This window comes from Rhea americana, unplaced genomic scaffold, assembly GCF_003343005.1.
Source record: "Rhea americana isolate MKP2758 unplaced genomic scaffold, rheAme1 scaffold_21, whole genome shotgun sequence".
NCBI lineage: Eukaryota > Metazoa > Chordata > Aves > Rheiformes > Rheidae > Rhea > Rhea americana.
The window spans coordinates 660,174-684,400 of NW_028186258.1; the positions used below are offsets into that span (position 1 = coordinate 660,174).

Sequence of the window (24,227 nt, forward strand, 5' to 3'; positions counted from 1 at the left end):
TTATTTGTAAGCTTCATTCCATTTAATCTAGTACATAAGCTTAATCATCACCAACTTATAAAATAGGCTAGGGCACATACAAAAGTTTTCTACATAAAACAATCTGCTCTAAGTCCTGTTGTCTGCGTTTAGCTTCATTTCCCTCCAGCAACTGCAAGAGGAGAAGTATCAAATTATCGTTAAGTCCTTTGGGACACAGGGAAAGAAACTGTCAAGATACACTCTAGAAAAAAATATTTGCAGAGTTAAACTAAGTTATTTATTCAGCTACAACACTACCACCATGAAAGTTCACCAAGTCTCTTATATTTTATTAGGTGGGCTAAAAGAAAATGTTATTTTAACATTAAAACMCACGTTTATCTTGGAAGGTACTGTTTAGCTTTTGGAACAGTGAACAAAAAGCACTCTTAAGTTCCATAGCAGGTCTTCCCCCCTTCTCAGATGCACACGCATGCAGAAACAAACTAATAGTTTACTAATCCTGCTCCACCCAAATGATGCATGAAAGAATGTCTTTTAACCGACAATGTTGTATTATCACTGTATATTTTATAATTCATTAGAGATTTCTGATTTAGAGTTTGACTGAAGTGCTCTAATCAAAATAAAAGCCACTAAGATATACAAAAAACCGTACTAATTACAAGCACAAATAATTTCATTCTTTAGCATTAATAGCTCAGTCAAGACACTATGCTTTATAACTGCTGTCTTCTTTGCTTTAGTGCTAAAAGCTACTAGGAATTCAGCTGTCTTAAGTTTGGCACATTTTGCATGTGTGGGAGAAAAGGAGAAAGAATAGAAAAGAGGGTTAAGAAAAACCTACCCACTATAAAATTATAAATTATAGAAAATTCTTCAGCTTGAAGTTCTCTACTGCTTCAACTATTCACAAACCCTGCTTTACCTGTGGGTGTGCTACAAGAGATAAAAAGAACCAAGAGGTAGAACRAAGATGTGGCAACAAGACTGAAGAACTCAGAAAATACTGAACAGATTAAATAGCCTTCTGAAGCATTCTGTGCCTTTCTCCTTGCTGGCTGGCCCCAATTTCATGCTATAGATGGAAGAACATTTTGGGGGAACAAGGACAAGGAACTGACAGAAAGGAAGGGCACGTTCAGAATTCTTTTTCCTAGTATCTACAAGCACATTCTTATTTTCCTTTTTCTCAGTCTGAGGCTTATCAAACTCAAAGCAGCAGGGGACAGTCATTCAGACTCTTCAGCCTGCAGTGATTAAACTTCTCCTTGGCCCTTCCTGGCTCTTGGCCACTACTGCTGACAGCTTCCTGTCCTGTTTCATAACGTTTCTTGTAACAGGAAGAGCTAGCAGAAACAATGGTGCCTAGTGGGGAAAAGACTAAATGAGAACACAGATAACTCACAGTAAGAGATCATTTCCTTTTCCAAAGAGTCCACCCTCAAGCAACAAATTCCAAAAAGTTTTTCGGGTATGTGCGTGTGGTAGCAACAAGATTAGTGCACGATAAAATAGGCTGAAGGATTCTGGAGGGTGAGGAGGGGCTATATTTTGAAGAACTGGCCACACACCCCAGCAGAGAGAGTGAAATCACCCAAAGCCTTTTGCCTTCTTAAATAAACCTGCTCCACTTGGCATTTTTGTAAAACTACACTTACCATTAAACTGTCTGATGCCAAATAAGTATTCATTTATGCCATCAGCAGACATATCCAACATCAGGAATAAGTTGATTAGAAAGATAAACTTATTTACAAACATCCTTTAATCACTGAAAGAGAATACTCATCATCTGCATAATATCCTTCTTCTAAGCATCTCAGAGCACTGCAGAAATGCAATTAATAACCTTTTTATGCTACTGGTAAAGCAGAGCTCTTTAGAGAGTTCCATGTCATGCCTGGTATTGGTCAGATAAAGATTAGGACCTGCCAGTCTGGCTCAGCCAACTAAGGAGCTAGCAATATCAGTTTGGATACATTTAATATATAATACCTTAAAAGTTCCACCAATCTTTCCAGCCATCTTTAATTAGTTCAGTTTTCTTTGTATATCTCTAGGTGATAGCAACTATCAYCTCTAATTCAGAGCATATAAACTTTTTTTTGCTATCTACGTATAGAGCATACCTTTGTCATGGTGATGCCAGCCTCCTGCATAGTAATCTTGGAGTACTTGAGGAGGGTTCCAGGTGTCCAGAATATAGTCTACCTGATGCTGTTTACGCCACGTTAGTGACTGGCAAAGAATTTCTCTTGCTTTATCAATGTTGAAGTCCCGGGCACGCAAAAATCGTAAAATATGCTCGTCCTTTGGGATCTATTAAAAATATTTCAGATTCAATGTTTGCAATGAGGACAAATGAGAAAACAACAGAAGCTGAAGAAGGTATGTAACACTGGAAGTTACTCAAGCAAATCATTCTTTGTTTCCAACAAAAACACAAGTGCCATCAAGTATTGCAGCTACCTCGGTTTGAGGGATATAACTTCAGATGCACCTTTAACTTAAGCATTTACAGTTTCATGAGCATACTAAGTTAGTCCAATTTATATGAATCTAGGGGCAAAACAGATTGCATTTCATTGCTGAGTAAAAGGAAAGCCTGGAAACCAAGACATATATGTGAATCACAAGCTATAGGAAAATCTGAGAACATACTCCCCAAAACTTGCTTTCAGCGCCTTGACGGGTCATATTATCTCCCTTTCAATTTTGCATTTAGAGACATAGATTTAAGAATGTTTGGCCAAGAACACAAAAAGGATGTTATTCTAGAACCAGGCAGACTTGTAAAACAGACATCATTTGCCTGTGCTGGACTATTAACATTCTGGGAAGCAGTCATGCTAATCATTTAAGCACCTCAGTCAGCAAAATCAGCTGGACAGTTGCAACAAATTCCATTTATTGCCAGTGTGAAGACTTAACATAGCTGTTCCACTTCTGCGGGAACCTCTCTCTCTTGGCCAGAGGCACTCACCCAGACTAGTTGGCCAGTTGAGGTGTGGCATGATGTTTCATCAAACCCACCTTGCATTTCACACATTCTGGAATAATGAGACTAACAAAAAACTTACTTTGCCCTTGTGCGTCTCCTGAAGCCATTTCCTAAGTCGAATGAGGCAGCTTTCTTGCATTGGTGTCAAGTCACCCAGATAACGCTTGATGTAGTCTGCATCTAGCTTGTCTAAAAGAAAATGTACATATGATTAGAGTGGTCATGAACTGGTCCAGTCCAATAGCAAATGATTTTATAGGCTGATACTTAAGGTAGGAAACCAGCTGCTCCTATCTGCAGCCTCAGTCAAGTCTGGCTGCATGGAAGTGAGAATTTCTGAACTTTGGTTTAAGATTTTCCGCTTAAGGGGAAAAAAAAAAAAATTGCTCATCTTTCAGCTGCTACAGCACACCTTGACACATTCTGTACAGGTAAAATTTGAATAAAGTTTCTCTATCAGTCGATGAAAAGAAGCACAAGCCAAAACACAGTCACCTGAGAGCTGCGAAAGGAAAATTCATCTAAGGACTAAAATCAGACATTTACAAGCGCATTTTGCTAGTACATTCAGATTTGTCAATTCTCAGTATCATATGACCTGTTTCTTCTGGGAATACATATAGAAGCTTTGATCTGAGATACTAAATCTCTCAGTGGAAGAATTGTCCCAAATTCCCTTATCAATAGGCAAAAGAAGATGTAACAGAAGGCTGAATTCAGGGAAGCTTCAGTCCTTTCTTCCCCCATTAGCACTAAAGTTACACCTATCCCCAAATTCTAGGGCAAGAAGTAGGCCATTTGTTTGCAAGCTAATGAACAGCACAGAGAAGAGCTTTTCCACTAATATCTGATCTTCATTCACTACTAAGATCAGCTGGTAAGAGGTATCCAGCTCCTACACAGATTATTGCTCTGCAAGCCTGCCCTTTAACATTAAATGTTACCAGAAAAGGAGTTAATGTGAATGTTTTCAGCAGCACATCAAAAGTGCAGTGCTGAGAGCCTCTACAGGACAAAGAACCTTGCTAAAAGAAGTCAGACAACCGTACCATCAGGTGTTCCTGCTGTAGGCTCTGCAGGGCTGCTTGAGGTGTTGAGGATCTCCTTGTTGTTCAAGCCCTCCTTTGTGGCAGAGTCTGGTATATTAATGGCAGGGGAAACTGGTCGTCTTGTGTGGGATGTGCTGCTCTCCAATTTACATGCAATGGGAGGAGTCCAACGAGGAACAAAAGTTATTCCTTCTTCCTCCAGCTGCTTCAGGTAGTATTCTATTATTTCTTTCCCCTTCAAAAAGGAAACTTTACTTTAGCTAATAAAAATCCCCACTTTGACACAAAAAGAATTCGGCTGGAAACCCATTAAATGTCCAGATCTTTCTAAAGATTCCACTTCCAAATACAGACACGCACATTGCCCTAGGCTAAAGGGCAAGCAGCCCAGCTTTTCCAGGGCAGCAATCTGCTACTTCATGGCAGCTACTTTGTCTTTATGAGTTAGAGCCAGGCATCTCCTCCATGATTTTCAGCTCACCTTTTTAATATTGCTGGTGTACTGCTTCATGGCAATCTTTTCCACTGTGCTTTCAAAACCAAAGAAAGATTTTATGTCCAGACTTGCTGACTGTTCAAAACAGGTCCAATCTTCATTATCAGGATGAACCTATTAGTTAAAAGGAAGCCGTACACTTTAGTTACCCTTATGGTATTTTTCTTTTCTTATAATATTTTAAATGATTGTCTCATGTTTTTCAGGTTCACATAGTCAAAACATTAAGTGGAATTTTCAGTCTTTTGCTCCCTTTACAAAACACAGAGAGAAAAAGGCAACACTTAAGAACAAAAAGCTGAAAAGCCTTCCTACAGTCACATGGCTAGCACAGCACATTTTCTCCCTAAAACGGAAGGGAAGGGAGGAAAAAAAAAACAAGTGCACCAGCCAAGAATCAGTAGACTAAGAAATATGTACAATTTACAGTATTTCATTCTGGAGATAGGCCCACACTACAGTCACAGCCCATCTGTGAAACACAGCAGCGTAGCCCACAGTGACCTCTGTGCTGCTGCAGGTTAGGCTGATAGACAGTAGCAAGTACAGCGTAAGCATGCCAAGCTCTGCAGTCCAGACATGTCTGCAACAGACATACCGCAATAGAACCTTCCCTCACTGACCTACAAAGTACCTTAATATTTTGTAGATGGAGAAGTATTTTACTTTGTTCTTTTACAAAAACACTAAAGAAAAAAAGCATAACCTTTTCATTYGGTTCACAGCTGAACAAGCTGGATATTGTAGCTACTAAGGAGGCCTTTTCCACCTCCTCATCTTTTTAGGTTTAAAGCATCCCCAGCTTTCTTCTTAGCTTATATCATAATTAGCTGAGAAATGACAGCTAGATTTAGTCTACGCTACTACGCTGAAGGAAAGAGGTTTTCTAAGCTCCCTTGAACTGAAAGAGATTTTTCTAAGGATGTTCCAATCTGGCTCTGAAATCATGGTTACAGAAAAACCTCACAGCAGGCTGAATTTCTGAGTCTGCGATTGTCCTGATGTCTTAGATTCCCCCAGTATCCCTCACGACATGCTAAAATTGATAGGGAACAGTAGTCACACACTGAGGCAACAATATCAACTTGAAATGGGAGACATTTGATTCTACTGTCAGTGAGGGACTGTACCTYGCAATATATTGCTGCATATAGCTTCAACTAATGTGTACAGTTTCACAGAACAGGACTTCAACCACTTCCTTTGCCTGTTTAATGCATTTTACAAGATAAGGACTACAGAATAAAGAAGCACTTTCCTTTGCATCTTTCTGCCCTTGCAGGGAAGGGGGTTGCATTCAAGAGCCTGTACCACCAAAACAAGTACAAGCCATGAAAACAGCCTATAAGAATTCTATCATAAATTCAGTTATACAATAAGTTAACTAAACTAAAAAGGCATTTTTAAAAACAATTTCTTCTTGAACTGTGTTTCTGATTCTGCATTTACCAATCRTTGCTAATTACTTGACTACATAGARTAAGGGCAGGGAGAAGTATCATGTTTTGAATGTATTTCCCCTTTTTAAAGGTCTCTTTCATGGAAAAAAAAATCCAGTAGAAACGCACTTTTAAATGRRAATTGGAAATAAGTGCAATAATTTTTTTTTAAATCAATTAACGGTGTCAAGTGGGTTAGATTTCCACTGACCTTTTAAGCATGCTTCTGTACACAATACAAAACATTTAAGTTATTACCCACACTTAAAGATTGCTCCAATGCAAATAAGTGGTTTACATTTGCCAGCTAGGATTGACCTTTAACATCCATTCCAAGTATTACTTCTATAAATGTATATCATATCAGCCTATGGGTGTTTGATAAGCCATAAAAAAAAGTATGACCACAGCAGGAAGCACACCACCACACTCCTATCAGAAAGTGTCTGCACTGAAGTCCAGGAACAGCCACAAAAGAAAGAATTAGGTTAAAATATAGCTGATTTGATGTATATTTGTCTGGAATTGAGCAGAAGGCAAATAAGCTATGTTCAACTTCCCTTTAACAGCTCTGTCAGGTTATCATCAGCTTCAACATGGCCCTCTCTGCTACTACAGACCACAGACTTGCCTAAACACAGCTGTCAAACACAGCAAATTATGTCGAGTTCTTCTACAATATAAGAAGGTGCTCAACAAGGAAGGTGCCAAACTTGCTTCATTTCTTCAACTAAGTGTGTTACATTTAGCACTAACAACAATTATCACTCGCAGTGCTGTGTTATTTTTTCTCGTAAGGCAAAAGCCAAGAACAATCCAACTTCTGTTTGAGTCTTGAAATCTAAACACTGACTAAATTCCATCTGTAGCCCCATGAAGAGCCTGTTACTCACTGTGTAACAGCAGTGTTCATTAATAATGACTCTGTTAGAGAAGGTTTCATTGTAGGCCTCGATATGCAAAGTCCGCTCTCGTCTGTTCAAAGAATTCTTCTGAACAAAGTAGACATAGTCCACTCCTGCAATCTGAGGAAGACGTCACAGACTCTGTTAAGGTATAATATTAATGTGAAGTGATTTACAAAAGTATGAGACATCCCCTTCAAACCTAAATACCTTTTTCAATAGCCGTGGTGCATCTATATCCAGCTTACAGCGCCTTTCAATCACATGGATAGCTTCATCCTCGCTCTTGTATTCATTTACAGTGTCACTAGCTACAAACATGGGTATTAGAGGACATGTAGGAAACCTTCTTTCATATGCCTGTAAAGATGGAAAGAGAATAAAACAAGTTATCACTACAATTAATGCTGGGGGGTGCCATTCATCGACATTACCAGCATTTTTAAGTATGACACCTCTCGTCCTTTTCATAGAAACAGTTGAGCCCTACACCTTTTTTTTTTTTTTTTTTTCCTGGAGTCCTAGCTATGGCTGAAAATAACAGCAAGTTCCAAACAGACCGTTTATTAAGGTGTTCCTCACACAGCCCTTTCTAGGCAAAGCATTTTTTAAAACTATACAGCAAACACCTCATTTTTCCCCTTTCCCCTGCCCCACAAAGGAAACTGTTACGTACAGCGACAATCCTGTCAGCAATAACAGTAAAATAAGATCTTAAGACCTTCTATTTCTAAAATGCTACAGGAGAGAACAATGATGTCTTGGATTAAAAAAAACCCTCTTGCTAATTATCAGTGTTCCACACAGCTCCCAAAGGTCTAATAAAAACATTTCAAAGTCTATTTCTTAAGTTAATCGAGCTCTCCAGCTCTCTGTGTGCAGGGTATTCCTAATGATTTCACTGCACATTTTATCAACTTATAATTTCAACAATATATTGTAAGGTTTTCCAACAAAATGAGTCAGTTYAAGTTTTTTGTAACCATGCAGAGATACCGATCACTCTGATTCTAGTTAAATATGGTCATATTAATGAGTTGATCTCATAAATGACAAAAAAACAACAGTACTAATCAGACACACTCGAACAGATAGGTCATGAAGAATCTGGGACCAGGAAAACAGGAATTATCCCTATCAGTAAGCCTCTACCTCCTTCAGTTTGGTTTCTCCCCCTTTCCCTCTTTCCCCCCACCCAGCAGCGTGGCAGTAAAATAATTAGCTTGCTTTTCAAACCCTGAACTCTTCTTGCTATTAGTATCAAAAACTTGYTAGCTTTGGGGAAGAGGCAGGACTTGTAAGCTCTCTGGACACAGAAGAAAAAACTCCAGTAACATAAATAAAGTAAATCTGAGAGCAAAATATGTAACATGAAATTATTTAAAGAGGTAAAATACACATTTAGCCCTTCTAAATAGTCTTAACTGCTCTTTATATAGCTCAGTCACAGCAGAAAACATCAACAGGGAGAGGGTGTGGAAGAAAACAAGCAGCAGCTGCAGAAAGTATTCAACAGTGGCAGTGAAAAAGATAAGGTCTCTTAATTTTTCCTTTATAAGATGACAAATACTTAATTTGCTAAATGTGTTCAAAAGCAGCAGTGTTACTGTGGTGATGGTGGTGCAATGCACGAAAACAGCACCAGCCTTTTTTCTCCTCCATGTATCTTTCTAAACCATTTTTCATAGTATGATTATCCCAAGTGCATAAAGCTCTTCTATAACATACCAGAAGTACAACCAGTGAGTACACATGCTCTTTTTTTAAAAAAAAAATGTGGATCTGTACACAACCAGTTTTGTTTAAATTAAGAATAGAAATGATTTCTGCATTCAGAGACCTACACATAAAATGCATGTGACAAAGCGTAAGTACTGTAACACAGTAACAAGCAATAGAAGAAACTTCTACAGCTCCAAGAGAAAGGGAGGATGGATCCTATTAATATTATGGTATAAGAAGCTGTACTTCAAATTTATTTATGAGGCTCGTTTCTTTGGACAGAAGGCTACACATTTTCCAGTCACTTGTGAATCTCAGCCCTCTCTCCCAAGTAAGCGTCAATGTTCTTTCTAAATTAATCACTATTGCAACTATATTAAGACTGAGGTTGAATGCTGCCCTAAACTAGGAAAGCAGCACGTTTTTTCCCTTTCCTCCTTTTTTTTTCCTGGGGGTGAGGGGTGAAGAAGGAGAAAAACTACCAGAAGAAGCAGTTTTAAGTATTTGTTTTTTAAAACTACTCTAAGACAACTTTTTGTTTGAGACTCTTACACTAAAATAATTATTTAGTCTTCCTTCTCCTCGGTTTATAAAACACGTATAACATTTTGCAAAGTATTTTTACAAGAACTTTCCCCATTCAAGTAACCCCCTTTACACAATTCCTTGCAAGTGTCTTCCCCTGCACATATTGATGAGTTTCCCATCTTATTCCTCAAATGCTTCTCATTTAAGTTATATACAATTGCCAATGTACTCTTGTAACGCATCACTTCTCAGCACRGCCTTGTCTGAAGAAAAAGTGATTATAGTAAACATTAGCCACACAAARGTATTGCATCCGATTTAAACTTGTGCCCTAGTGACTTTCCACGGAGCAGCAAATATAGCTGTCTTCCATATGTGGTAAACAGTTCTCTTCCACCCTGCAGAGCAGGCAGGAAAAAGCTGCTAGAGACTATAGGCCCCTTGTAGATCTTGCTTCACCATGGATGAACACAGTACCAAAAAAAAAGCCCCAGAATTTAAGAGTAGTACAGAAACACCAACTCACAGCAGTTAGAAAGAACCTCCAGAGATCATCTGGTTGCCCAAGACTGTGACCAGTCAGGTTTTGAGCATCCCCAAGGATGGAGACTCCACAGCCTCTCTGGGCAACCTGTTCCAACGTTTGGTCACCCTCACAGTGAGTGAGGATTTTCTTGTGTTCAAGTGCAATTTCCTGTGTATTAGTTTGTACCTGCTGTCTCTCATTCTGTCCCTGGGAGCCACCAAGAAGAGTCTGGCCCCATCCTCTTGACACCGCCCTAATAGATGTTTTTACACATTGGTAAGATTTCCTTCCCTTTCCCAAGCCTTCTCTTCTCCAAGCTGCCTAGTCCCAGCTCTCTCAGCCTCTCCTCATTCGAGATGCTCCTCCAGTCCCTTAATCATCTTCTGGTGGTCCTTCACTGGACTTGTTGCACTAGGTCCATGTCTTTCTTGCACTGGAGAGCGCAGGCTGGGCACAGTGCAATACTACACAATCACTATAAGATACTGGATCAAAGCAGTATGTGTCACCAAGACTGGAGCTATTAAAGGAGAACGTGAGAAGACAAAAGACTGTCAAGTGCTTTTTATTTTATAATGATAGAATTTGAAGGATTCCCCCTCCCCCAACATTTGTGTGCTTAGAACCAGAAATTTTGTCTCAGATTCAGCTTTGCATACAGGAAATAACTGAACTACATTATCCAATATTCCTTCAGTAATTTAATAATATAGTATAATGCAAATGCTACATACATTTTTCCCCTCTGTGACAGAGGTCTCTCTTTACAAATAAGATTAAATGCTACACATTTTTCCCCTCAAAATTTCAGTTTTACTGCATAAATACAACCACAAAAAAAAATAGTTCCTCAAAAGCAAAGCATATGCAGCAATACTGCTAGACTTGGTTTTGACACAGCAAGAATGAAATGCTGCTGCCCGAGAAGTAACTTTGCAAGACTGGGAAGGATGTTGTAATGACATTTCTTAATTTTACACCAATTACTCAGCTGCATTTAAAAAACACTGTGTGGAGAATCTGACATTACAAAAGTAAGAGCAGGTGTGCACATCCTTAAAACCTCAAACAGTACTGGGCTTGACACGGAAGAAGTCACAACACCTCTTCAGCCAAGAGAAACGTACACAYGGACCTTTCAAAAAAGAATAAGCTRCAATTCTGCTGTTCCCTAATAATGCACTTCTAATTTTTCTCACTAGCCTCTGGAACATTTGTGTACTCTGATACATMAAAAGCTGGCATTGTACTTCAAGAAAAACACAGTATGGCTAAGCAGCTTGAACTTCAAATTTAATGGGCTCATTATATAAACCCATAACTTCAATGCATGTTAGCAGTAAGAACATTGACAAGCATGATTTCAACCAAAATAGTACYGTATCAAAGCTTCTCTCCCAACCACTTTGCTTAGCAACTCATGTTCAGAGTACAGTTAAAATAACGGGATTTATTTTACTTTTGTTAGTATTCCAGCTGTGTTTAAAGACATGAAAGCAATTCAGAAATGAGACTATTTTAAACTCTTTGCAGTGGTTTCTCATATCTGAGGGAATTATACTTGCTGCTGCTGCTCTTCAAGTTTTTTGAATTGTAGCACTAGCAATAATAGGACCCTTTCAAAATACAAAGGTTAGAGCACCATTTAGGAACAATCCCAATTCAACTTTCAAGAGGACCAAAGATGTCGATTCAGCTTTTCGCTTCTCAAACCACACTCAAGGCTAATAAAATGCTGACAATTTCAGATTAGGCATTTACTCAAGCCTAGGTGGAAAAACAAGTCATACTAAYTTGTTCAGAGACACTGAATAATTTATTTGCACAAATTATATTCAGCTTCTCTGAACAGATCAGTATGTTCACTAGGTAGAATATTCTTCCTATGCCAAGGTCCCASGATCCTGCCTTAAAGGATAGGGACTGTAAGTATTTACATTAGATGACTCAAAAGTAACTTGTACACTAAGAAAAAATAAATCTGACAAAACTTGCAAGCGATCTTACACTGTGCCATTACTTCCACAGTAGTTGAATGCTTGAATTATACTTCTAGTCTGGTGAAACGCACACAAAGAATGTAGTTACCATTCAGAAAATTCATGTCAAGTGCTTTCTCAATAGCTTAATTGCATAAAACAGGCTGCCAGGAGATTGTATTTATTTTTAATGTTTTCTGATCAAAACTGCAAAAACAGTATCCTTGTAAGAGTAGCATCACATTCTCCCAGTGCAGCCTGAAGGAACATATGAAGAGGTTCGTGGTGTCAATCAAATCAGTCCTCTGTTATGTATCCACATATGAACTTTTAATTTACGCTCACAACACCAGACCATGTTTGGTTGCTAATCTGCAAGTGCATACCAACGTTCATCATGCTTTCCTATCCATTGCAAGTATGTGCAATTTCTGAATTATTCATAAACATATAGATAAACAGAAATGGTCACTTGAGCAGAACACCRCAGGAGCCCAGACTGCATTACACCAACTTGATGATTCCTGCATGTCACTCTCTTCACATCCCCCTTCTCCTCCTCATCAGGCAGCTATAGATCAATAGGAAAAATACTAACTCATGGGAGATCAACTAAGATGTTTCAGAACAGCAGCTGCATTTAAAAGAAAATTTTGGACTAACTCTCATAAATCAGCAATTATCTTCCCATCTCTCATACACTCCATGTTCACATCCGTTGCTCTCTTTACTATTATTTTAAAAATTATACTTCTACAAAGAACAAATGTGTATCTCTGAGCAAAAACCTATTAGTTCACACATTAATAACCAATTTTGGTGGGGGAAGTACTAAGAATTCTTTGGAGAAGACCAAGAAGGCTTCAGTAACACAAGTGAGATTTATTTAGGACTACAGATAACCCATCAAGCATGGAAGAAGCAGATTCAGATCTAYGAATAAATTACTGTCTATCATCTGAAACAAAAATCACGTACATGCACCYCCTTAGTCCATCACAAATATGTAGTTTAATCAACCTTATTTTTCCCTTCTTGGAAAATTCTGGTCCACTATGCTGTCAATACATGACTAGTCAGGCTTTCAAAGTATTGGGSATGATACTGCACAATTGGTATTTGTAAAAACTGCATATTAGATGCAAGAGACCATCCCTACTCCTTCTCAAAGGTGTAGAGAAGRAATATTGGCTTGCTTTACAAAGAAAAAAATACAGATTTTAAACTTCTACTGTAATTTCTAAAGTAAGGGTTTTTTTCTTGACTAGAAAAGGTTAAACCAGGACTAAAGGATGATATGCTTTCTCCAGAGCTTTACCACCGGTGATTTTTGCTGGCAAAGCTGCTGGCTATCACAGCAAGATCAGCAAACAAGATGCTTGCATAACAACTTATCGCCTAACTACACTTAAGCAATGAGAAACTACATCAGAAAATATCTTGTGTAGCCCTTTGTCTGAATTAAGAACGGTAATCCTTCACCTCAATGAAGTCTACTTCAAAGATTWTAGGAATCAAGAGCGAGAGGAAGGTCCTGTGTTATATTTTGTTTTGTTTAAAAAAAGAAACCAAATCCCAATACCTCACACTTGAATACACATTAACTTTAATATATTCATTTTCACAGGAAAAAAATTTTCCACTCCAAAAACTTCACTGAACAGTTAGAGGAAAATCCAGCCTTTACAAACTGAGCTATGCTTGCAAAGGGTGTGAATAGCTGAAGAGAACTGGCAGAACATTCAGTTTGACAGCCATGCAGATGGCTCCGTGGGGACAGCTGTATCATATGGTGGGATGCATKCTGGTGGCTTTCTTGGAGAGAGCTGACTGACATTCACCTAGCAAATTCAACTAACTGAGTAACCTCTTATCCCAAGCTACAGGGAAAAATAATTGCTGCAAAACAATTCTCCTTCCCACCACACTCTGCTACGCCGGCAACTACATCCCATTTTACCTCAAGTAACTCAGAAATGAGAATGCTCTGTTCACTCACCATTCCCAGACACAAGACAAATTTAGGTCTCTAAGTATTGGCAAGAAAAATGTATCCAAGAGAAAATAACCAACCTTTCCATAAGTTACACAGAAAGACAAGATTATCGATAAGACAGGCATTTTGCTTCTTCTTAGAGGTTAAAAATTGCTTTTTTTACTACTTCCTTGTACAAAATGTTATTGATCTAAACTCATTAGCGTATTTAGAGTGTAAGTACACAGGTCAGGGAACAAGCAGTACCTGTACTTTTCATGTGCTATGCAAAACATCCCAAGTAATTCAAGCAGCCCAACTGTATGCTACAGAAATAAACTCCAGTTTAAAGTTTCAAAAAATGGTGTTTGCAGTCTATAATTTCAATAAAAGGGGTTGTTAAAGGTTTATATAAGTATGCAGCAAATCTATGAACTACTATCAGTTCTTCATTCTTGAAGTTTTAATTTGGTTGAGGGGGAGGGAGAGTAATAYAGACTACACAAAATATAATCCTAATAATAATGAGAGCTAATATTAACAAGAGCCTACTGTGCAGAAATTCTGTTCAGGAACTCTAATTAAAGGCTAACTCATTTCTCAAACAGTGACAGTAGCTTGAAAAATAGTCTCAGATGCTCTCCAATCTGGTGAGCAGAACTTTCAGGTAAAGAGTATCCGGGAAGAAAAACTGGTAATGGTTTAAGAAATTATTGCAGCATATTACTCTGATTCTTTCTAAGATTATACGCACAACTTATTTTACTATGCTGTTTAACAGATGCCCTTAAAACCTTTAGAACATTTCTGCTTCAAGATATTACACGGAAGCAGCACTCAGAACTCTAGCCAAGATCTGTGCATCTCATCTTCAAAACTTCAAGGGCCTAACTGATTCAAAAGGGAATAATACACTGAGTCAATAATAACCATCACAGGCTATTTAGTCCTACACAGTTCTCTAACTATGCAGTATGTTTCAATGGTCCACTGAATTGGTTTATTGCTTATTTGTTCTGCCAGGTAGGTTAACAGGCCGTGCCACACGCAAAGCGGACAGAACTACTGCCTGAATCCTAGAAACGCAGCAAGGAAGTATTCTGTCCTTGGCACCCGTTCCGCAAGTTCTTGAAGCAGAAAGTTGAAAATGCAACCAAGTATGCCTGAAAGCAATGAAGACCTCACCCATCAACAYCACAAAGTAAGCTGGTGTACAGACAAAACTCAGATTCAATAATCTGCTCAGTAATGTTGTATGAAGCGCTTTGACAYAGCTGGAAATGACAATAAACTCAAAACTACCACAGAGTCTGGAAACAGTACCAAAGCTACCCTGTGCTTTAGTTCAAACAATTTACTCTATTTGAGACTATGAAATCTTAGTAACAATTTTATGTTTGCTTCTGCATCACTAGCATTTCAAGTAACACTTGTTTACATATATTAAGTATACTACCAGTCACCCAAAACATGTATGGGTGGTATACAGGGCAAATCAAAACAGCCTTTCAGAACAGAGGCTCTGTGCCTTTTTACAAGGAAAAAAAGCACACAAAAGATTATGCATAACAAGGAAGTACCAACACTTAACACAGCTACTTCCCACCTATTCAATCTCTTCCAAGTCTTTTGTAGTGTGAAAGGAACAGCTTCATGTTAAATTTCAGACATAACAATAGTTTACACATACAGCCAGCCATAAAAAGCATGAAACACCACTGGAATGGGATTATAAATGGAACTGTGTTCTCAGTAGTTTGCAGTCAGAGTGCTGACTATATGAACACATCACACCACCACCATTCATTTCTGACAACACGACCTTTCGTGTGTTTACACGGCTACAAAGCGCTTTCAAGTGAATAGAATAGTCTCCATAACACATGAATACTGGCATGACATCTCCTTAGTTCAAGCAGCGTTTCTATGGTTACRGTGTTGATGATTATTGGCTTTAAATACATTCCAAATATAGATAAAACGCATAACTTGGCATTTCAAGCAGCCCAAATAACTACCAAGCAGGCCAGTTCTTGTAAATTAGCTCTAAATCCCTCAAAGGTGTAATGCACTCAAATACCGTGTTATAGTACCACCTGAAAACTTAATAATCAAACTGTTTATTARTATCATCCAGGCCATTCATAGAAGCAGTAACTAGAACTGGCTGGACCTCTATGAAACCTTATCACAGCATTTGTATAGTATTCCAAAATTTTTGTACTCATCTTAAAAATAGGTTCCTTTAGCTTGTGCTTAAGCTTGCTTGCTTGGAGAACACCATGCAGGGATAGCATTAAGAGCCCTCCTGAAATCAAAATATAGTTCTTACTGCAAATCATCCTAGCACGTGCACAGTACAGGACTTTGGGATAATATCTTAGCTGTTAATCACAATATAYCGTTTGCAGTAAAGAACACCCCTAGGTGCTTAATAAATTCCGAGTATATCAAAGGAAATATTGGATACTATATACTMACAAAACATTCTTGAAAGATTTGAGTTAAAGTAAAAAGACATTAGCCTATTTACTTATGACTGCCCCAACACAGAAGCAAGGCAGGAGAAAAGCAGAAGCAAGGAGTTATTGGGGAACAGGAAGCTCTGGGGAAGCTTCCCTTGTATTATGGTATAAAGGCTACAGAGCAAGTGAATCACTGCTACAGAGTTACAGTCCAGCATTTTCAAGCCAGAGTATAAAGCTATTTTCATATTTCATATTTARATAATTTAGGATGTAGATTAAAGTAGGAGATTCAAAACCATCTACAAAGCAATCATCCATCTAATTGCCATTAATTCTCAGAATTGTGTTGGTAATTTGCTGTTGAGTCATGCAACTGTSGTACCCACCTTACAGGACAGAACGAGGAGCCTCGGACTTCTGCTTTCCTACACCAGAAATAGACAGCCACAGAAACCTCTATTCTGAAGAGGTATGTCAGCAGTCAAGCCACACACATAGGTTCTTTCTATATGGATCACCATTTTATCCCATTACCATACCCGTCTTGCATGGATACTACTTAATAGTAATCATTTTCATTTCAGGAAAGTGCTCACATTGGAAAWTTTTACTAGCAAAATTATAGCAGTATTAGTTGCTCCATACAGCTGTATATAATGCAACTGAGGGGGGACTAGCTCTTAAACACCTAAGAATCACTTTGCCCACAGGGAAAGAGCAATCAYCTCCCAAATAAAAACAAACTCTCCAGGGATTTAATGCAACTTTATTGGGGCTTTCAGTGGTAAGGGTATACCAATTCAGCAGGCAAGACAATTTGGGGATACAGAATCTGACCTGAAGACACGGGCTAACATTCCAATTATTCCAATTATCTACAAAAGATGATCCTTAACAACCACAGGCATGTCTCAACAATACTTCAACTGGAAGAGTGGTTTCTTTAAAACAGATAGGAGTCATTTGTGGTTTGCTGAAATAAATCTGCATAGCTGCACCGTGCAATACTTGCTTCTCTCTATGGGAAGCTGAATGTCTATCTTCAGAGAATGAATGAATGACTGGAGTGTGATTTGGGGGAAAGGAGACAGAGCCACTACCAGAATTTAAGAGCTACACTCACTTGCCTCACAGATACGCACAAAAGGATCATTCATTCTCCTCCCTTCAAGAAGTCTAGAAAGCCTTAAAGAGCACAGGGCATAGAACCACTCCACTAAAGTGAGCCTAGCAGCTTACAACTTCAGTCGCAACCTGTGCACATTCTTGAGACATGAATCTCTAAAACGAGAAGCTGAATAAAGAGAAGTTGGGCAAATACCACTCCTTTCCTCCTCAATGAAAGAAAGGAGGATAGGAAAACACAACATGCTGAACCTAAACAGAGTAATTTCAATCTTCCTTCACTTTGGAAGAAGTTGGGAAAGCCTGATCATTCAGATTAGGCTAGGTTGTGACTGGGAAACSAGCATCAAATTGATGGATGGAAAAAACCGGCATTGCTGTGGTCCAGGTTGCAAGTAGAACATCAAGGACAGACTTCACAGTCATGTTGGCAGTACTTTTCACCATACAAAGACTTAACATGGGTTATAGCAACATCAGATTGACCTGCAGTTTCACTTTGTGTATATTAAGTGTATGTACACATCCAGAAGGGAGCATTTGCTCTGCCCATGTTCCAAGCAAGTCAGACACAAATCAGTTCTGGCCTAGAAGCTGTGTAGTTGTGTGAGCATAACACTTCATTTGACAGAATGTGCTGTGCAATCGGAATCAGCCTCAATAGTTTCTAGGATAGGAAGCTTGGCTTGTGACCCTAGCTGCACAGGACACAACTGCTTTGGTTCAAGGTTAAAGTACTATGGAGAAGAGTCTGACCTCTAAAAGAACATCACAGAAGAGCTGGCAACAGCCTAGTGAAAACTTAAATGCTTGGAGACTAGCATGTGATTACTGGGTAATGTTAGTAGATCTGGAGGACTTCCTATTTCCCTGGAATAATTGTRATGTACAAGCCTTCACACAACACAGGAACATATCTTTCTTTGGAATTTTAAAATAYACATATTGAATTCAACTATTAAGCTTGTCATACTATGAGCTGCAAGGAACCATTTCTAGCCTTAAAGCAGCTGAACAATGACAACTATGCTCAGCACAGCAGCAGTTACGTTGCAAATACAGAGTACACTGTCACAGTCTTACACTGAAAGCAAATTTTGGCATTTAATTTCCCCACTCTTTTTCAGTTAAMAGGATTGCAGGTCTGGATGCTCTGCAGTCACCAATTTTTACTTTAAAATTCAACTGCAATCCTAGTGTATCCACCAAGAATCTACTTTTGGAAAGTCAAATATTCCTTATTCATCTATTGTTCTAGGCTTAAAACTCATTTTTAGAAGTCTTTCATGTCTTACAATCACAGACACTTTCAAAAAGYAGGACTGTTAAAATTTTATTAGTCCGACATGCTTTGGAATATATTAGCTTTTTTAATTAAAATTATTATTGTCCATGCACATCATCAGACATAAGTTGGGGAGGAAAAGATGGCTACATATTCTATTACTACAGTATAGGCTCAGAATTCCTTATTAAGTCACTGTCTGAAAGGTTAAGAGACTTGTACTACCACAAAGAACAAAGTCTCCATGATCTCCATTCCAATCAGTTCCCCCCCTACCCCCAACCACCATGTTAAGGCCCCCGCGAAACAGGTTTGACTTCATTGTCTCAGACTGCACCCACCAGATTTCATTTGGCCCAGAGGCAACCAGCCGCTAAGTATTGCAACAGTGATTTTACTCTACCAGGAATGTAATMAGCACAGTGCAGAAATCTTTCCCAAGAGGGCAAATTCAACACAAGTGGTGTGGCTTAACTGTAAAGAGGGCCAATTTCAGCTTTTGGAACCAGTGAAATATCAACTTCCAGGCAGAAAGCATCTATTAAATAAACCAATTAAAAATCTGTTAAGTACATCAGTCAAAACTTGGCCATTCACTGATACCAATCCAATGTCATCAAAATATGCTGCATGCTGGGTCTAGAGGCCTGCAGACAAGTTTTCTTAAGCTCTTAATGTAATGTTTTAAAAATATCTTAACCAAAAAAAAAAAAATCCATTACATATGTCATATCAGGAAAGAGCTCAAAAGAGCTGGGGTGGGAGGATCAACAGTATGGAACAAAAGTGGTTCCTCATACAGAACCTTAAACTAGGACTCTCCAGCATGAAAAAGAAGAATTTAAAACTTGAGGGAGATATGATAGAGATCTATAAAGCAGCATGGAGGCTGAATGGTGTTTTTCTTCCAACAGAAGGAGCAGGTGGTGTGAATTTGAGCTAAAAGCCAGATTCCAGATAAAAGAGGTACCTCTTGGTACAGCCTGTCATGAAGCACAAACTCCTGCAAGAGGGCAGCATGACAGACTTCACAGAGCTCCAGAAAGTAATTGGGCAAACACAAGAAATGCAGTGTTGTTATATGCAGCAGGCACTTCCTGGTACATACATGCTGTCAAGACACACCACTGTAGATTGAAAGAGTATTCTGAGGCAGTATTTCCTTATGTTTCTCATTCTTGCCCTGGAGGCAAGTACTGCCACTGGCCACTGCCAGACACACAGCACACCAGCTAGATAAGCCTTCTGCTACAATTCAGTACTATGGCTCTCATTAAGAAATCGCATAAAATCCTTCTCCAGACACCCCAATACATCACTACAATATCAATAACTAACATCAACACTAGATGCATGATTGACATATTAACATGGTGCCCCTGAATTAGCTTCCCAATAAAATACAAACGAAGATACCACGCAGCTTCAAAYGATGACCCAATTAAAAAGAATAGGCAAGATTCCTTTGATTCTGTTCTAAAAAGCAATTAAAGTTTACATAAACATCGGTTCTGTCCTTTACCCTCTGTTAAAATAAGGAAATGCAAACAAAAGCAAGAATCAATTTAGTCAACACATAACAAACAAGTTTAAATGAAACTGCATTAAATTCTGTTCATTACAATATCAAATGTCTGCCACATGTAGACCATGAAACACTTCAAAAGAAATAGGTAATTTCATAGAGCCATGAATTCAGTAATAAAGAACTTATCCACAGCCCAGTGAATTGCACAGCAAAAGAGACAGTTTCGCAAATTAGGAAGTACAATTTATATACTGGAGAAAATAGCCAAATGTCCTCTAAAAAGGATTCCAGTGACTGATGTTCCTGAACTGGACTTAATGTTTATGACATTCACATTTTGCACTAAATGAAGAAGCACAACAYGCTTAAAGGAAGTGTTCTCATCAGGAAGCTAATTGTTCCCCTCCTGTTGTGGCATAAACAAATGGCAACGCAGCACTCCACCATCCTGTAAGATACCATCACCACAGAAACACTCATTCTCACAAAATGAGATCTATGATTACCAAAGCAATACGATCCGATCATTACAGCAGCAGCAGGCGAGGCAGAAAGTTAYCAGTCACTGAGGTCAAGATCTTAGGATAATTCTGCAATATGTAGTCTTCAAACTGTTATGCAAACTGGTCTGTATATATTCAAAAAAAAAAAAAAAAACCCACTACACTCAAGCTTTGAGAACACAAATCAATAGCATCAGAATGAAATAGTGCTATAATTATCCAACAGAAACATCCAGATCCTACATAACCCTACAGATTTAGGTTTTTAACTAAATAAACCCRACCATGACAAAGCCTTGCTATGCAAATTTCAGAGAGCCCAAACATATATAATTTAGAATTAAAATATTTTGATTTAACATTCATTTTTAATACAAAAGGGTAGATTCTCTTTACTCACTCCCACGATCCCTCTGTTTTCACCAGAGGGAATTAAAGCTGTTAGGTACCAACAGCCCTGTGACATTTTTAGTTTTAAATTTACAGATACATATTCTCTAAATCTAATTATCATAAAAGAAAACCCAAGAAGAATCCGAGASAAAGTGCTCGGGAATTCTGAAGTTTCATACAGGAATACAAAACAAGACAACTGGTCTGCTCCCATGCTACCCCAAATTGATCATACTTTATCTTTTACTTTGTAAAATAAGGACAGATTCTCCTTTACACCAAATCAGCTCAGAATCCACACTCTAAACTATTAAGCTCAGTCTGCAAATACTCTACAGTGCTAAATAATTCCATGGCTGATGAAGCAAATTTCTCACAGGCCCTCGATGTACTGTTACAGCAAAGGCATTCAACATTTTTCAAATTGCAGATCTCTATCTCCATGTGGAAGCAAGGGTTCCAGTAGTGTGACGTGTACTGATTAAGGCCTTGCTGACTTGCTTGCTTTCTTGTGGTGAGATGCTACCATCTCACTAATGCTGCAGAGTATGGGATGAGCACCTGCTCCCACAGCAGTACTCACCAGCCTGAAGTGAGCCTGTTGATGAAATCAAGCTGGCAAAACAATTTATTTTCTTCTTTCTGAGATAATTTTTTGCCAGCCTATCTCCATGAACTGGCTCACTGATTAACTTCAGTACAAGTCCTTCAACAAGTCCGTCAAACAACAAGAGCAAGCTGGTACACCAACTTAGCTATAATGGCAAGCCACGTATTTGGTTATCTTCCTCTGATCCTTAGAAAAGACAGCCCACGAACCACAGACTGAAAACCTCTATGGACTGTGCTGAAATCAGTATTACTCGAAAGAAAGAAATGTAGAGAAAAGCCAAGACCTTGGAAACTAATCTTGAATTTTTATGGCTCATYGCTTGCTTCTACTCTTTTGGCAGCACAGTCTTACACTGCAGCAGAGGCTAGGTCATGCTACATGGATGTTGCAACACAGGCTTTCAAGCTATGTTGCCACTGTATCTTCCACCAGTGTGAATTCTTGGCATGACTCTCACCTCTAAAACACCACTGATTCATTACAACTGAGAAAAGTTGCATGCAAATCAGCTGTGAGAAAGTAGRGATGAATTAAGTTACCTGTAATAGACCCTACTTAACATTTACCTGAGCTGCCAACCTGACCCTGTCTTAACTATGTCATAAAATGAGACAAAAATTGTTAAAAATTCAGCTTAACAGCCTAAATTCTTTATTTAGAATATATGCACAATTAATTTTAAACTAGGTGGAAAAAAATCTGAGAAGATCAACTTGAGAGAAAAGAAAATAGACCACTTAGACTAACCTGTAATTAATTTTATCACAAGCTAATTGAGACATCTAATTGTAAATTCTCAGCAGATTCACTCTATATTCAGAGTTCAAGAGCTATAAGAATGCATCAGCCTCCTCCTTCCAGAAACACGGTGAGTTCAAACCGAATGCAAAGCAAAACCCTGAATCCTGCTCACAAAACTACGGTGAGCAACCCTCCATTCTGAGTTCCAAAAACCAGATTCCGACTAAAGAGTGCTTTATGGAAGTCCTCAGGGGTTGCCTCCAATCCCTCAGGTTCTCCTTCTGGCTCCTCTTTTAATATGTGCTCGTTTCCTAAAAGAGTATCAGCTAAAATATTCCGCTGTAGCAGCTCCTTTAGTTCACAGCAGTAAAATCTCCACAGAAATAGGAAGTGCAGATTACTCAAGCTGGAGGTACAAATAACTGGCCATACCATGGGGAAGTATCTCATTCTCTATCGACAGTCAACRTCTGGAACCTCTAAATAGCCCCTGGTTGTGCATATGGGGGAGAGGGGGGCCTCTGTTTTAGAAACAAGAACAAACAGAAAATTCCAATCTCTTTCCACAAGTTTTTAAAGCCTTTTAAATGTGCTTCATAACGGCTAACCACATATTGCAGTGCAGGTATGAAGTTACACCTTTTCAGATCACAACTGTAGTATCACAGGTGTCTAAGACTGCAGAACATGTTAATCACTTCCTTTCTGCCTGTTTCCCATCCGTTTAACTCTCAGATTTTTCACTCAAAGACAATGCCACTTGGCTTCATCAACACATCCTACAGCAGCACTTCACACCAGTCTCATAGCTAAAACACACTTGCAAAGGGTGAAATACTTGCAGTACTTTCAGAACAACGCAACAGGAAGACTTTTGATGCATATTTTTTCTTCTACTGACACCTTTAAAAGCTAAGAAAAAAACTGTCAAACTCTGAAAGTGTAAAAGACTTGTTAAAAAAAAGAAAGGACTGACTAAAAGCATTTGGCGAACAAGGGAACTGCAGCTGTCAGCTACAGTCAGGTCATGYGTTTGCCCACAAAAACAGGAAACAGCTAGCCATGGAAATAGCTAAGCATGCCATGAAATAACATGTAAATTGCACCATAAGCAGGCTGTAAAATCAATTTTTCCCTAGCGCTTACCTCAGTCWTGTTTATTAACTACTGCTCACTCAAAACAAGGGGCCAAAAATTCATTTGTTCTTACAACACGTGGCAATACAAGAGACCACCAACGATAACATAAAACAGCAGTTAAACTACAAGCACTTACTCCAAAATATGAATATTCATACACAGAATTATTTCACAGCTGTTCTACCAATCCATTTCCAACAGTAAGCAAGCCTGAGCTTTCARCAAAGAAAGGAAGCAAGGTAGGTAAGTGTTTGAGAGTCAAACAACTAAATCAGAAAAAAAACGCAGTAGATTCAGGAGTAGACACTAAGTTTGTTCCTTCCCGTTGCCCTCAGTCTGTAAGCAACTAAAAAAAATTCTCCAGAAGGTACACTTCATTAAGGGAATTACTTCTCTGTACTTTTAGTCTACTTCATGCTTTCAAAAGCACTTTGAGAATGGCTGGCTTCCCAGCTTCCTTTTGCTGACCGGCTTGTCAGCCCCTTTTCACATGATAAATGGAACGCATTTTTTCCAAGAAAATTAGACTAAGAGGAAGAAAAATTGCATGGATTTATGAGCAGGTGTAGCACTTACAGTGTTGTTTTTTTTTTTTAATGGTAGTTTAAAATAATATCCTTTAAAATAAAAAGATGATATACAGCCTGATCAAGAAACTCATTACAATCCAAATCAAGGGATTATACTTTGATTTGCCTGTTTGAAGACAGATACATTTTCCTAATCCACTCTATCTCTGAAGTGTATTTATGCTATCTACAATCTTATTACTTCCCTGTAATTTGGAGATAGTTAAATTCATATAGATTTACCTAAAATACGTATT

The 24,227-nt window shown here is 38.5% G+C and overlaps 1 protein-coding gene across 3 annotated transcripts in view; it reads right to left on the bottom strand.

Moving 5' to 3' along the window:
• Positions 1 to 24,227, bottom strand: part of SEC14L1 (SEC14 like lipid binding 1) — a 42,053-nt gene that overhangs the window by 11,891 nt on the left and 5,935 nt on the right. For all 3 annotated transcript variants that reach the window (XM_085304430.1, XM_085304429.1, XM_085304428.1), the window contains exons 3-8: positions 7,086 to 7,235; positions 6,864 to 6,995; positions 4,517 to 4,645; positions 4,036 to 4,270; positions 3,066 to 3,175; positions 2,115 to 2,304 (exon numbers count right to left, since the gene is read on the bottom strand). In XM_085304430.1, coding sequence (XP_085160556.1) covers positions 2,115 to 2,304; positions 3,066 to 3,175; positions 4,036 to 4,270; positions 4,517 to 4,645; positions 6,864 to 6,995; positions 7,086 to 7,235 — 946 coding nt within the window. The remainder of the gene's footprint in view (positions 1 to 2,114; positions 2,305 to 3,065; positions 3,176 to 4,035; positions 4,271 to 4,516; positions 4,646 to 6,863; positions 6,996 to 7,085; positions 7,236 to 24,227) is intronic.